This window comes from Corvus moneduloides, chromosome 22 (assembly GCF_009650955.1).
Source record: "Corvus moneduloides isolate bCorMon1 chromosome 22, bCorMon1.pri, whole genome shotgun sequence".
NCBI lineage: Eukaryota > Metazoa > Chordata > Aves > Passeriformes > Corvidae > Corvus > Corvus moneduloides.
In genome coordinates, this window is record NC_045497.1 from 7206891 (window position 1) to 7222919 (window position 16029).

Sequence of the window (16029 nt, forward strand, 5' to 3'; positions counted from 1 at the left end):
TCACCCTCCCCGTACCGGAAGTGTTGCCTTCGCAACGGCAAGCCAGCGCTGTCGTTAGTGTTTATCGGAAGTGACGTGTTTCCGCCTCGCCGGAAGCGTCACCCCGGTAACCAGGGACGCGTCGAGGGTTCAGGGCCGGCCATGGCGGGGCTCCCGCGTTGCGAACTGTGCGGGGCCCGAACGGCCCCGCTGCGCTGCCCCGGCTGCCGCCTCACCTACTACTGGTGAGAGACTCCGGGGGGAGGCCCTGGGAGCAGGATGATGTCTGGGGCACAGGGACAGGGCAGAGGCCAGGGATTAGCTCCAGGGTGAGGCTCGAGGCACAGGCAGAAAGCTTGGGATAAGGCTTGGGATTCAGGATGAGGCCCAGGAAGGAGGAGGCAGGAACAGACTTGGGACAGGACGAGAGGCAGGACACAACAAGGCTCAGAACACGAGGCCCAGGATGTGGCACAAAAGGCAGGAACAGGCCCAGGACAAGACTCAGGACGCAGGAGAAAGGGCTGGGAGGCAGGGACTGGCCCAGGGCAAGGGCTGAGAGACAGGATTAAAGTTCGGGATGTGTTCTGGGACACAGGAACAGGGCAGGAGGCAGGCATTAGCCCCAGGATGAGGCATAGGGCACTGGAAGAAGGCCCAGGGTGAGGCCCAGGAAGCAGGAACCAGCCACAGAATGAGGCTCAGGACACGTGGAGAAGGCCCAGGATGAAACGTAGGAGGCAGGTACAGAGCAAGGACAGAGAGACAGGGACAAAGCTTGGGATGTGGTCTGGGACATAGGCAACAGGCAGGGATTATCCCTGGAATGAGGCTCAGTACAGGGACAACCTCCACAAAGCCCAGGACTCAGGGATGAGATCTGAGACAAAGCTCAGCCGGCAGGGATGGGCTCAGGAGGCAGGGACCAGACTCAGAATGGAGCCTGGGAGCCTGGAGAGGGCCCAGGGTAGAGCTCAGCCAGCAGGGCAGCAGCAACTGGAGCAGACACACTCACCTGGGATGTTCCTGCTCCCTTCCAGTGGCTCCTGCATCAGGGAGGCAACAGAGCCGGGAGCTCTGGAGTGTCACACAAACATGCCTCAGATGCCCTCAGAGCAGTCACTGAATTCCAGAACATTCCCTGTTCCCACAGTGAGCTGGTGTGGGTTGGTTTGTGGTTTTTGTTTTTCCAGTGTTGGAACCCAGGGACTTGCTCAAACCTTGCTGTATCAGAAGTTCAGGGAGTGGTTTAAATAAGGATTTTAACACAGAGAACTGTGGAGATGTGGCAGGACAGCACTGTGGAATGGAAACATTTGGAAATATCATGTACTGGGCGCCCTGTAAACAGCCCAGGGGCTGTGGGTAATTGTTGTGGAGAAAGTCCTGAAATACAGTAGGGAATAATCTTTCCTTACATCATATCCCAGCAAATATCAGTATCCTTCTCCCCTTGTTTTGCCAGTGATGTCTCCCACCAGAGAACCGACTGGATCAGCATCCATGGCCATATCTGCCAGCTGCTCCTCCCAGTCCTCGGGCCCCAGCCCTGTTTCCATTCTGAAAAAGACAGAAAACTTGGCAAGGAGCAGCTGCTGAGGAGGCAGGTGGGTGCGGGAGGAACAAGCACAACTTTAAAGTGCTGCCAGGGAAGGAATTCCAGCTCCTCTCCCTACCCTGGCTGTACATCGTGGGACACACTGGGGGCAGACTGCGCTCACCTGGAATTTTCAGCCACACAGGAGTCTCCAAAGCAGCTTGGGCTGTCACTGCCCAATTCCTATAAAACTGAAAGGAATTTCTTGCCTAAAACCAAGCAGGGCTTTTGCCTTCACAGGATCCACCCCTTTAGAATTCCTCCATCTGGATGCTCCCAAAGAAGAGGATGGCACCTCCTTGGTTGATTTGGGACTTGATTGCGGAGGTTTGGGGGTTGTTTTTTTAAAACAAAACCTCAAAAGTAAGGGGAGTGGGATTATCTTCTCTGTCACTCCTGAGCCTCCAGCCTTTTCCACCAAGTGTTTATTTGGTGTCCTGAACTTCCTCGGGCAGCAGCAGTCCTGGATTTCCCACCCTGCCAGGGAGTTGGTCCATCACCCTGGTTAGTCCAGGATCCAGCTGAGCTTTGCTTCTCCCAGGCTGTTTGATGGGAGGGTATCCTCTTTCCCAGAGCAGAGAGGCAAAGAAACCAAGTCCCCTCCCTTTGTTTTCCTGACCAACTTGGAACACCCTTTCCCACTAAGTGCAGCCTTTTATCTCCATCAGGCCTCAGGGATGTGCAGATGTGCAGCTCCTTTCCAGCCCCAGTGGTTTGCAACTCCTTCTTTTTCTGTTTATGGAGTGGCAGGAGCTGCCGTTCCACATTGTTGCTAAAATAACCCACCCAGGTGCATCTGCTCCTGAAAATCCTCCCTATGGAAATAATTTTCCCTCTATAACAACTCCCAGACACAGAATAATGGGGCAGCACGCAGTGGACTTGGAACAATCCAATGGTGCCACTGAAAATAACATCCCTAATCTTGAATTTTATAGGAATTATTACTTTTAAGGTGTTTCTGGCCCAACTGTGGGGCTTTGGGGACCAGCTCATTTCTGTCACCTGTCTTGGGAGCTTCCAGAAAGACAAAGTCCAAAGGCAAAAGTTCTCCTTGGTGAGAGCTCATGACAGGCTTTAGGCAGCAGATTCCTTTTGGTTTTACAGGAATTGGGCAATGATATCAGAGGCTGGTTTGGGAACTTCTGTCTGGCTGAAAATCCCAGGTGAGACTGTTGAGCAAAGTCCACGGAAGGTGTGTCAGGCCAGTGTGTCCCAAAGGGAAAATGAAAAACTTCCTTAGTTCTAGGTTCTGTTTAAGTTGTTCTTTATAAAGCCTGCAAGGAAGGTTAAAATGGGTGTCACGGGGCTGTGGCAGGATTTTGCATCCAGAAGTGCTTGAAGCTGTTCCAAGAAGCTCCCCTGCTATTGAACACTGATGTTGACACTGATTACATCACTGACTTTACAGCAACTAAAATTATCTCCATACATTCCAACAGGCCACGTGGCTGCCAGCTGAGGGAAGTGCTCCTTCATTAGCTGGAAGTTAATCTGCTGGTTTAATTAGGTGAAGGGAAAGACAGCAGGAAGATGAGGCTGGTGGAGAGAAAGTCACTCTTGATTGGGGTTCACACTGGGTCAGCAAACAGCAGCCTGGAGCGGGAGCCTGGGCTGGGAATGGCTCCATGGGCAAGGTGGGGAGAGCAGACTCCAGGGTTTTTCTGAAGTGGGGATTTTTATAGGCTCCTTAACAACCCTTAACAACATCTGCTCTTTGACCTTTGTCTCCAGCCTATTGAAATAAAATGGATTGTGAGAACGGTCTGTGCAGGGACACTTGGCTTTCCTTCTCTCCAAAGAAAGGAGGGAGACGGGAAATCCCTCAGTTATCTGCTGGCTTTCCCAGCAAGAGGGGAAGTTCCTTTTTGTCTGGCAGGGTTTGGAACAGCCAAGTTGGGGCTGGGCTGGCTCAGAGATATTGGGAGAGGGGGAGATTATTCAGTGCCTTGTCTCACTGGCTGCATCACATTCCTATTGCAGATTCAACAAAAGTGCTTTAAAAAGTTCTTCCCTGTGAGGGTGGTGAGGCCCTGGCACAGGGTGCCAAGAGAAGCTGTGGCTGCCCCTGGATCTCTGGAAGTGTCCAAGGCCACGCTGGACAGGGCTTGGAGCAACCTGGGATAGAGGAAGGTGTCCCTGCCCATGGCAGGGGTTGGGATGAGATGAGCCTTAGGGTTCCTTCAACCCAAACCAGTCTGGGATTCTATGCAAAAAAGGCCTTTGAAGTTGAGGGAAAAGCTCTTCAGTCTCATGGTAACCAGAGAAAAAACCTTCTGCCCGAAGCCTGCCTGTGGGTTTGCTGCTTTTTGAACATTTCTGCTGTACTTCACCCACTCCTGCCTCATGTTTGTTTAGAAAACACAGAGCTCCAGCCTCAGTCAGGACACAGGGAAACCTGGGCACATCCAAATGCCCTGTGGCTCAAGGAGCAGGGAGCTGGGAGCCAGGAGGTTTTATGAGTTTCATTCCTCATCTGTGCTCCAAAGCTTTGTTGATAGAAATCTGCTTCTGTCAACATAGCCAGGGGGGAGCCTGCAGACAGCACCTCCAAACTGACAGAACTCCAAGTTTCTGTTTGGAGAAGAGCCTCACCTGCCTGCGTGATGTCAGCTCCCCACAGCTCCTGGGCATGGGAAAAGGTCCAGCCCAGCCAGCCGCGGCACTGCTCTGGCTGTAGGTTCAGCTCCAGCTCACTGGAGCCTTCCCTCTTCCTGAAATCCTCATTTCTTCAGACACACCATCAGTTTTGGTGCCTCAGTGTGAATAATGGAAGTGGCACTGAGCCCTGAGTGTGTTCCCAACCCCCGGCTCCCACCTGGAGCAGAGCTGGGGTCCTCAGCCCCCTCAAGCCCCAAAAACTGTGTGGCAGCGCCTTCAGAGAAACCTCAAATTGCAACACACATGGAAAGAGCCCAAAGTGACAGGGCCAGGGGCAAGGGGGAAACCAGGGCAGGGCCAAAAGGAACTATTCCCCCAGGGCTCCTCAGGGCCAAAGGAAACCATCCTCCAAGGCTTGGAACTGTGGTCGGAAATATTCACCGCTCCAGGGCTCCTCTTGCCTCCCGCCCTTCCTTTTCCTCCTGGAAGCTGTGCCAGAGTCCAACCCCCAGCTTGTCCTCACTGCAGATGTTTCAGGCCATGGGAAGCAGCGATGGTACCATTGACAATAGAGTAAAAAAAGAATGATCCCGATCTCCAGCACCTCCCAGATGCCAATCTGGGCGATGCCCATGCACCAGGGTCTGCGCTGGTTGCACCAGACTGGCACAGAGAGCCTGAGAAATACCAGCTTTTCCTGCTGCTGCCCCAAGCATATGCTGGTTTTCTCCTGGGCACCACCTGCTCCCTGGACATAGTTTGTGTTTCACAGAATCCCAAATTGGTTTGGGGTGGAAAAGACCTTAAAGTCCATCTCATTCCACCTCTTGCCAAGGGCAGGGACACCTTCTACTACCCCAGGTTGCTCTAAGCCCTGTCCAATCTGACCTTGAACATTTCCAGGGATGCCACAGCTTCTCTGGAAAACCTGCCTTTCCCCTCTCCATGTTCTGGTAGCTCAGGAATGGGTGCTGTGTTTTCTGGCTCCTGGCTCTCCTCACTGGAGATGGGGCTGTTGCTCTGGGCTGTGTTCTTCCACAATTGCATTTATCCAAACAGGTGTCTCTTCACCTGAGCCAGGATCTCCAGGAAACACTCACAGGCTGTCCCAGAGTTGCTCCTTCACCCATGGCACAACTCTGCCTCACTCCAAGCAGGTCAAGCTCAGCCAAATGCCAAAGCCTGGCCTCCAGGAGCTCTGAGATTGGTGTGTCTGCTCAGCTCAGCCCCAGCTGGTGGCAGAGGGTGATAAAGGGGGGAACTGGTGTTTTCTCAGGGTCCCACTGCTCTCCAGCAGCACCACTGCTTCTCAGGCACCTTTCCTGCTGCACCACTGCTGGGAAAAGCTGATGAAGAAGTGTTAGTAGCTGGCTGGCTGGGGCTCTGAGCAACCTGGTCTAGTGGAATATGTCCCTTCCCATGACAGGGGGTGGAAAAGATGAGCTTTAAGGCCCCTCCCAGCGCAAACCTTTCTGGGATTCTGGGATTCTGCAAGGATCCTGGCGCTTTTTCCTTGGCATCCCTGTAAGGGCACAGCATGCACAGCTCCTGGCAGGGAGCAGGCATTGGGATGAAGATCTGTTTGTGGAGCTGGCAATTACATCAGCTGCTAACAGTGGAGATGCCAAATGGTGTGGACTGGTAGGAACAGCAAAAGGCAGGGAGCAGCTATACATGGATAAATACAGGATAAGTTACGGATTCTGACAAACTCTGACAAAGGCTGCAGAAGCTGCTGCACCACCAACTCCGGCTGGGGATGATTTGGTGAGCGTAACACATTCTGATTTTGACCAGTTTTCAGACTCTGCACACAAAATCTCAGCCCAGGACCAGCCAGGAGAGGGTGGGATGAAGCTGCAGTTCCCTGTGAGGAGCTCTCTCCTCACTCGCTGGCCGTGTCTCCAGCAGTTGGAGATGTGCCGTGCTGGCACCACGGGGCCTGGCTGGCTCTGAGTCACGCTGGGGCCCCTGGCTCTAATCTCCTTTCTGGTCTTGTGATGATCGTTTTCTGTGCTTCACAGCTTTTATTGCTGCAGCCTTATGAGACCTTGTCAGGAGGTGTAAAGGATTCTTCGTCCCAGAAGACACCACATGACCTGTGAGGATGTCCAAAGCTGTTCCTGCTCGGAGCAGGAACGGAGCCAGACTCTAATATGCTCTAATATGACAGCTTTAATGTCTGTCTGTTAATTACAGCCACAAACTACATTACAATTGATGCTTTATAACTTGAAAACTCGATTTTAAAAAGACCCTGTGCATCTGTAACCACCTGGTCTAGTGGAAGGTGTCCCATGGGAGGGGATGGGTTGAGATGGGCTCTAAGGTCCCTCCAACCCAAACCATTGTGGGATTCTGTGATTTCCTTTCTCCCTGTCTTTTCTCACTCTGCCCCTGCTCTGTTTCCCTGCAGGAATCCCTCATTGCTGTGGCATTGAGCACAGCCCAGGGGTTTGTGTGGGCAGGGAAGCCCCTGGAAGCAATTCCTGCAGCACTGCAGGCACTGCGCTTCAGCTCCAGAGTGTTCGGCTCTGGCTCCATGCAGCTCGTGCCCATCTATCTGCTCCTGGCTGAGGCCTCCACGGGTGAGCATTGTCTACATGGGAATGCTGGCAAGGGCAAGGCCTCCCGGGTCAGGTTTCTGGTTTCCATTTGCCATTTATCTGGGAAGGAGCAGCTCTGGGCCCTGCTCTGCCTCAAGGGCATTGCAGAGATTTGAGCCGTCCCAAACACACACCCCCCTCACACCCCTTTTCTGTGGCTCTGGGGAAAAGAATCTCTCAGCACTCAGGAGATCAATGAAAGCAAATGAAATGTCTTCTCCCTCTCCACCAATTCCCACAAGAGAAGCCTTATGAAAGTCTGTTCTTTGCCTCCGTGGCCTCGGGTGACTCTCCAAAGCATTGAATTCCCGAAGGTGATTGGTTGTGCTCTTATCTCAGGGAACCAGCAAACATTTCAGAGGCCATTGCACCCGAAGAACTCCCCGGTTCATTCACAAATCTTTCTCTGCCTGAGCAGAGCCTTTTCTCATTGTGTGCTTTGGAAAACATGGCAAATGAGGGCATGGGAGCTGCTCTCCCAGCAAGAGAGATCCCTGTAAATCACTGCCATTCCAGGAGCACGCACAATGCTCCGCTGGCGCAACAGAGCTGGCTCAGGGGTTGTCTAAATGGCGTGGTGAGAGCAGGGAGAAAAAATCCTGTGAGTAATTCCAGTGTGACAAGGTGCGAGTCATCAGTGCCTGCCCAGAGTGGACTGGTCTAGGCCATGTGTTCCAGAGAGATTGAGACCCTCTGCCATGGAGCCAGGCTGGGAGAGCTGGGGGTGTTCACCTGGAGAAGAGAAAGCTCCAGGGAGACCTCAGAGCCCCTTCCAGGGCCTAAAGGGGCTCCAGGAGAGCTGGAGAGGGACTTTAGATGAGGGTCTGGAGTGCCAGGACAAGGGGGAAATGGCTTCCCACTGCCAGAGGGCAGGGTCAGATGGGGTGCTGGGAAGGAATTCTTGGCTGTGAGGGTGGTGAGGCCCTGGGACAGGGTGCCCAGAGAAGCTGTGGCTGCCCCTGGATCTCTGGGAGTGTCCAAGGCCACGTTGGACAGGGCTTGGAGCACCCTGGGATAGTGGAAGGTGTCCCTGCCCATGGCAGGGGGTGGAACTGGATGAGCTTGAAGGTCCCCTCCAATCCAAATCAGTCCGGAATTTTGTGGCTTCTGGCTCCTTTTGGCGTTCTCTACACATTCACCTGTCTGTAAATGAGACTTTAGACACCTGGACAACTCAGAAGCACTTGTGAAAGAAGTGGGGAATCCCCAAATTGCAGCTCCATATCAAGCTACCCCAAAGGGACAGCCAGCAGTGTTCTCTGACTTTCCTGTTTAAAAAATGCTCCTTATCCTCCTTATTCCCCTGATTATTCCTACATGTCATTCCAGGCACTGGCCGTCTCCGACAGGCAGCCAAGTATCTCTCCCAAGCCCGGTGGATCATCCTCCAAACCCCAGACTGCAGTGCTGCTCTTCAGTCTAAGTTACACCGTGGGCTGGGGCTTTTCTCTGTTGCTGAAGGAAACCTGGACCAGGCTTTGTATCACCTGGCCAATGATGTAAGTCCCTTGGAGTACAGGAACAAGCAACACTTTCATTTCAATTCTTTCTCTCCTCCCACATTGATATGGAAATGCCAGCAGGCAGATTTGGGATCTTGAGAGGGTTCACATTACATTACCTGAACTGGATAGATCTGAGACACCTGTGGATCCATGTGTGAGCTAAAGATGTGTTTTGCCAGTTACCCCTATTCCCGTGAAGTGACAAAAAAATCATGGAATCACTACAGTTGGAAAAGCCCTCCAAGATTATCAAGTCCAACCATTCCCCCAGCACTGCCAGGTCCACCACTAACCCAGGTCTCCCAAGTGCCACGTCCACACATTTTTTTGAACACCTCCAGGGATGGTGATTCCACCACTGCCCTGCGCAGCCTGTTCCAATACTTGAACACCCTTTCCATGAAGAATTTTTCCCGATATCCTTACTTGAACCTCACCTGGCACAACTTGAGGCCATTTCCTCTCCTCCTGTTCCCTGGGAGCAGAGCCTGACCCCCCGCCGTGGCTGCACCCTCCTGTCAGGGAGTTGTGGAGAACCGGAAGGTCCCCCCTGAGCCTCCTTTGCTCCAGGCTGAGCCTCCCTCAGCCACTCCTCATATGTTTCTTGCATTCCTTGTCTTTACTGCTTCTCCCTATAAATTTCTCCATCAGCTTCATTACAGTGCTGAGATGCCCAGATATTCCTGCCCCAAACTGATGGAGTTGCCTTTCATTCCACAGATAATTTACATTCTGGCTGCTATTTCCCTCAATACTTTCTCAGGTCTGTCACCCATTATTTAATTAATGCATTATTTCCCTATTTCGGTATCTGGTTCAATGACGTTTTCTCCAATTCTACCTCTTTAACCATGAAAACAGTTTGTTACATTGGAAGTGGTCATTGCCAGCTATGTTCCTGAGGATGCTTTGCCTGTCATTTGATCCTCCAAAGCCAGATGAACTTCTCCACATCCTATTTCTGTCCTATTTAGACTAAATTTATCCAGTGCGGAGTGATGTATCCCCACTCCTGTGGAATTTGATAGTGGCTTTGTGTGGGTATAAATGATGACATAAAGGGAGAAGAATTAGACCCTTTCTATTATAACACACAAACTTGTCTCTGCTTAGTCTAAAAACCCTTTGGGAATTTGAGAATCCTGCACAGGAGTCTCCCAAAAGGCTTGGGAGATTGCCAAAATCCTTTTTCGTTTTTTTTTTTTTTAGATTCCCTAAATGTGGTGCCTGAAAGGGCACCAGGTAAGAATTTTTTTGCTCTTAGCAAGTTCAGGACCTGCCTGGACCTTAGCTGCGTGTCTGGGATCTGCTGAGAGTCACACGCCAGCTCAGAATAGCTGGAATGCTCCACTGCCTTCCCACTGATCCTCCAGGGCTCCCAGGGAAGAACCGGCTTGTCTGGGGGCTGGGAAAGCAGCAGGATGGGCTTTGGGAGAGGTGGCACAGGAAGAGGGGGAGAGGGGGGGAATCCTGCCCTGGGCTTTAGACAATGAACCAAGCAGGTGCCTCTGCCCCAGACAGAGGGGATTTAGGGTGTTGCATTCCCATGGATCAGTCCCAAAATACAGCTTTTTAGTATGTTCCTATGGATGAACTCTGTGAGCTAAGTATATTCCTATGGATCCTATGGATAAACCCCAAAATACGGTTCTCAAGGACCTCATTCCCATGGACAACCCCAAAATACAGAGTTTTTATACCTTATTCCTATGGATAACCCCCCGCAAAATACAGCTTGTTAGTACCTCATTCCTATGGATAACCCCCAAGTAGAGTTTTTAGTACTTCATTCCTTTATATAACCCCCCAAAACCAGCTTTTAAGTATCACATTTTCCAATCACTAACAGCTATAATCTGCCCTGAACATTTGCAATATTATTAATCCACACTGAAAAACTTCCCAGGTTTGACATGAACATGAACCTTCTGGGGTTTGTTTTTTGTTTAATATTGATTTCAGGTTTACCTGGCTACTGCTGAGTTTGGACTTAATTCTGTTGAGGTCTCTGGAGGGTACTTCCACATGGCCAACATTTTCTTCCGCCAGAATAAAATGGATGCAGCAAACTCGCTCTATACTGAGGTTGGTAGGACCAAAAATCATCCTCTTGAGTTTTTCTCAGCTTTTTTTGGTACTCTTTCCAATGGTTTTTCCATTTCCCTTTAAAGAGATGATGACTATATCAAGTGTCAGTGTTACCTTTAAGGATCAATCCCAGAAACCCTTTTCGTACTTAAATAATTCTCTGAGTTAAAACCAGGAGACATTAATCCTGTAATCAGTTCAAAATTCTTAATAAACTGTCTTCAGTTTGGGCAGCCAAACCTTGTCAAAAAACAGCTTTGCTACCAAATTCCCTGTGCCAGAGGTTAGAGTCCCACCAGCACAGAGGGTCTCTGAGGAGTTCCTAAAGCCAGGGAAGAGTGGGATACAAACAAGCCACCTAAAATTTACACTGGGAATCAGTGAAAAGTCACACTGATAAAAGATTTTCAGAATGGATTGATCAAGCTAGGAAAGTAATAATTATCTACTTGATTTAATAACTGAAAAAAACGAGCTTTTATTTGTTTAAATCAATTTTTGTGGAAATAAGGTCCTGGGAGCTGCAAAATCCACCACCATTCCTGTCCCAATCTTCAACTCAACTAGCTTTTGGTTAGATTTGGTTAGAGTATTTTGGTTAGATTTGTTCAAGTTAGGTGAAAATCCCTAATCAACTGGAGAAGTGAGGGATTCCAGCTGGGGCTGTGTGGGAGAGGAGTGGTGCAATCCCTCCAGGAACATCCAGCCTAGCTCAGTGACCCGCAGGCACTCAGAGGGGATGGGCTGTGCAGGGACATTGTTTGGAGAACAACTGAATACCAGGGATTCACAGGAGTGAAATAATTCCCATGCTTCCTGCCAGGTGAGTAGCCTCTGGCATGACTGGCTGCTGAGCACCCTTCACAGGCACCAGCGAGCGCTCCAGGCCCACGTGGAAGCATCGCCCTTCTCTGAGGATGAGGAAGGCATCGAGGATGGGATGAGTAAGAGATGCTATTGCTCCAAAACCTTTGAGAAGTGGGGGGTTAAAGAGTCCCTGCACCCTACAGATCATGTTGGCAGTGTTGGGGTTGGCATGGTGTTTCCAGAGGCTGAATTTAATGGGAATGCCAAGTGTTCTTGATGTTGGTGCTTGGCAGATTGCCGCAGGCCACTTCAGGAGTGAGAGTGTGCCGTGGAAACCCAGCTTTGCCCTTTCTGTTTGCATTCTCCGTTTCACAGCTCCCTTGGCACTGACTGGAGCAAAGCAAGATTTGATCCATGGAATCATAGAATCATGTAGGTTAGAAAGGACCTTTAAAATCATCAAGTCCAACCATTCCTCCAGCACTGTCCTGTTCACCACTAACCCACATCCCAAATGCCATATCCACATGTTTTCTGGACACTTCCAGGCATGGTGACTCCACCCTGGGCAGCCTGTTCCAATGCTTTACATCCCTTCTAATATTCAAAGTAAACCTCTCCTGGTGCAATCTGATACTTGAACATTCTCATTTCTCTGCAGTTCCTCCGTCTTCCTTTAATAATGGATGTGACATTTCACCTCACTTGGGAGGGGCTACAGCTCCCCTCTGGAGCAGTAGGACGCGGTGGAATAGCCTGTACAGATAATTGGATGTATTAATCAGGAAATACGCTTGAGGGAAAGGCTGGGGAGTTTCTCACTGGCACGTAAAGGTGCAGAAAGCATCAGTGTGCCCCTGGTACTACCTCAGGCTCCACTGAAGCCAGACCAGACTCTGGTTCTTGGCTCCTTTCTACCATCTGTGCTAATAAGGACATTGTCAGGAATGGGAATAACAATTTCTCTCCCTGGAATGTTCAAAGTCAGGTTGGACAGGGCTTGGAGCAACCTGATCTGGAAGTGGAAGGTGTCCCTGCCCGTGGCAGGGGGTTGGAATGAGATGGTCTTTAAGGTGCCTTCCAACCCAAAGCAGTCTGGGATTCTGTGATTATAAGAGAAACATTTCTGTAAATCCCATTTCCTGGCACTACCTCCATCAGGAGTTCCCAGAGTAGGAAGAACACCAAGGCAGGGCTACAGGAGACCATCTTTGGTGTGACAGGAGTAGAAAAGTAGTTCTTTTCCTGCAGCTGTTGTGACTCCACATCCTCTCTAAAGGCTGATCAACAAAAACAGTGACTGGATGAAAGGAGTCCTGTTCAAGGGCATGGAATTTGCATGAAGCTGGGATCATAGAATCCCAGCTGGTTTGGGTGGGAAGGACCTTGAAGTTCACCTAATTCCACCTCCTGCCATGGGCAGGGACACCTTCCTCTGTCCCAGGTTGCTCCAAGCCCCATCCAATGTGGCCTTGGACACTTCCAGGGATGGGGCAGCCACAGCTTCTTTGGGCACCCTGTGCCAGGGCCTCCCCACCCTCAGACCATGTTGATGTTTGTAGTAGAAATCCTTTGCTGTCCAGAAGAGCCAGTTGGGCAGTTTTGAATGTATTCTATTGCACAAATCCATCCATCAGGATCATTTCTTTCTCCATGCAGCCAAAGCCCAGCATGAGGAAGGAACACGGGTGCTGTGGGCGGTGCTGAAGGTCCGGGAAGAGGGACCACTGCATCATCCCAGGGAAACAGCCCGAGTCCTGCATGCCCTGGCCATGATCCACTACCTGGGCCTGGATTTAGCCAAGGTAGGTTGTGTCTGAAAAGGTTCAGGAGAATTGGTCAACTGCCCTGGGAGTCATCCTATCTCCTGGACCTCTTGTTCCCCAGCACCTCTCCTGAGCCCACAGTGGTGGTGACTGAGGACAAAGTGCCTTGTAGCTCTCAAACCAACGGTTTGGGTGGGATATTGGGAGGAAATCCTTCCCTGTGAGGGTGGTGAGGCCCTGGCACAGGGTGCCCAGAGAAGCTGTGGCCAGCCCATCCCTGGAAGTGTCCAAGGCCCAATTGAATGGGGCTTGGAGCAACCTGGGACAGTGGAAGATGTCCCTGCCATGGGACATGAGATCAGCTTTAAAGTCCCTTGCAAGCCAAACTATTCCATGGTTCTGTGATCTGCACTCTGTCAAGGCTGACAGTCCAGGCGGATGTGTTTTGGTCTCTGCCAGGCCAGTGGATGCTGGAGTTATCCACATTTTCTGCATTCATCCTTTATCTGGGCTATCCTGGCAGTATAGCTGCCTTTAGACCTGAGCTCAGGGGTTACACGGAGAGCAACACCTGGGGCTCACGGACCTGTTCTTTAGCCAGATTCCCCTGAGTTCAAAGTTCAGTCTATTGGAGTCTGTAATTCCAGTTTGGAATCTGCATTCCTGAATCTTTCTGGCTAAAAAATTCACAGGTGACTGGTAACTTCTGTGCTTTACCAAGAATTGATTTTGAGGAAGTGCTGAGCAGAAACCATCTGGAAATCAGGCCCATCTGTTTGGGATCAGAGCTCAAAACCCCGGGTTTCTTCAGCCTGGGTTATGGGGAGTGAAAATACAGATGGTGAAAAATACCGTGTTGAAATACTAATGGTCTCTCCATTGTATTATAGAAAGCCACAACTATGGGAGTATTTGGGAAACACAAACAAATTCAAATTAGAAAAAAGACAAAGCTTTATAACTGTGAGAATGTCTGATCCCTGGAAGAGCTACCAAGGGAATTGATTTAGTTCCTTATCAAGAGAAATGAAGGACTTCGTTCAGAGTCAGTGCAGCTGGTTTTTTTCATAGCTTCGGGATTGTTCAGAGGAGCTGTATTAGACAGGAGGTGATGTCCAGCACGGGGGGCTGGGGTCAGTAATCTCCTGTCTGCACCACTGGATCCTAAATATGGGATCTGCTGGCAGCTTTAGGCTCTCCTGTAAAGCAGCTTGTACAGGTCACCTCGAAAAGGGAGCCTGGATCTGCTCCAGGTTGCACTGAGCCTCAGCAGGTATTTAACTACCCTGTGACAAAAGCCAGATTCCTGACAATTCCTGGATGTCTCTTCTGCCCCATTCCAGGCCCAGGAGGTGGGGATGAAAGCCTTTGACTTGGCCAAGCAGCTGCCCCAGCAAGACTCTCTAGAAACCATTGGTCACCTGCTGGAGTTGATTAATGCCCAGTTTTCCCACACCACATAAAAACTGGCTCTGCCAGACCCAGGTGTTTGGCCAGGTTCTCTCTTACCCAGTTAACCTGAACACCACGAGTGTCACAAGCCCTTGGTCCTTCCTGCTGCTGCCACCTCTTTCCAGCTGCATCCCTGGCTGTCCCAAACTGTTTGGAAAATAAACATTTTGGTCTGAGTTACTCTTCATGTGCTGCTCCACCTCTGTAACCTCTCAGGGAGTAACAGCACCAGGATGAGAAACAAAAGCACCATGAACACACTGAATTAATCATTTATTGGCCAGGTTGGGAATAAGCAAACAGCCTCTCACAGCGTCATGGTGGTTGTCCAGGAGCCAAGATGAGCTCAGGTGTGTTTCTTACTGGTTTCCTGGCTTTGCTTGCCAGTTTGGTGAGGGAGATCCCATGGAGGGATAGGAGAGGAACACAGGGAAGGGCTGGGGTGGTAGACACCTGCTCCCAGGGACCTGGTTGGCCTTGACAAGGCATTGCAGCTCCCTGCAGAGCCCCTCCATCTCCAAACCAATTTCCAGAGAATCCCAGACTGGTTTGGGATGGGAGGGACCTTAAAGCTCATCCCGCTTCACCCTCTGCCATGGGCAGGGACACCTTCCACTAGGGCAGGTGCTCAGAATTTTCTCTTTCTGCAGAGCTTCTCATAGCTCTGGGCACTGAGAGACTCCTTTGTTCCACTTCCATGGGTAGAAGTTCCACAGGAAGTATTTCCATCCAGGAGGGACCATGGGAGGCATGAGGGACTGTAAGCAGTGTTGAGGGAAAGAGTGAAAAGGCTGCAACTGGGCATTCTAACCTAAAGGAGATGTAGTTTCCTTCTGGCAGAGAGCTGACATCCCCTTGGATCTGCCACCAGCCTCTGGTGCTGGTGCCACCCCAAGGCCCATTCCCAGCTGGCTCCTGCCCCAGGGAACAGCGAGACCCCTCAGGACAGAGGTGACCCTGCTGGGGAGGGACAAGGACACCAGAGCAGGGCCAGCCACCAGAAGGCTCCAGAGGCCATGGGGAGTATGGGAAGCACGGTGCAGCCACCGGAGCTCCTGATCCCTCACAGCTGGGAAAGGGGAGAAGGGAATCTTGGCCTGTGCCAGGCTGAGCCCTGAGCTGCGATTAAGGCTCATTTACTTCAGGAGGATTTATGAGAGTATTTAATTGCCTCGCCGAGTTGGGCTGGAATCAAGTGTGCTTTGTAAATGCTTCGTCAAGCTGGGGCCTGAGCAATTAGCAGGGATTGCTGCTGCTGGAAAAGCGCAGGTTCAGCCACGTTCCATTCCAGGGGGTGGGATAAGGCTGCTCGGGGTGCACGGCACAGGCCTGGGGAAGGGCTAGGAGACCTCCCAACACTCCTGTGGGAGATGCTGGTGGCTTCTCCACCTCATCAGGTGTGGAATAACCACCTCCATGGGGTGGGGGATATTGGAAGGGGCTGGAATGGTCATCTCCATGGAGTGGGAGTGCTGGAAGGGGCTGGAATGACCACCTCTGTGGGGCGGGGGATGTTGGGGGTGCCCCAGGGCACAGGGATTTGGGTCACCAGGGATTTGGAGCTTGGTCATGGCTGTAATCCTTCCAGTGCTCCCAGGCTGAGCCTGTGGGACCATGTGGCTGCTCTG

General features: G+C 51.1%; 1 protein-coding gene across 1 annotated transcript; it reads left to right on the forward strand.

Moving 5' to 3' along the window:
* Window positions 1–29: 29 nt before the first annotated feature.
* On the forward strand, window positions 30–14990 carry ZMYND12 (zinc finger MYND-type containing 12). Its single transcript, XM_032131554.1, has 8 exons — window positions 30–224; window positions 1445–1586; window positions 6594–6765; window positions 8113–8282; window positions 10251–10373; window positions 11200–11320; window positions 12843–12988; window positions 14293–14990. Exons 1-8 carry the CDS (start codon window positions 142–144, stop codon window positions 14410–14412), a joined length of 1077 nt encoding a protein of 358 aa, XP_031987445.1. The 5' UTR covers window positions 30–141; the 3' UTR covers window positions 14413–14990.
* The last annotated feature ends 1039 nt before the right edge of the window (window positions 14991–16029 follow it).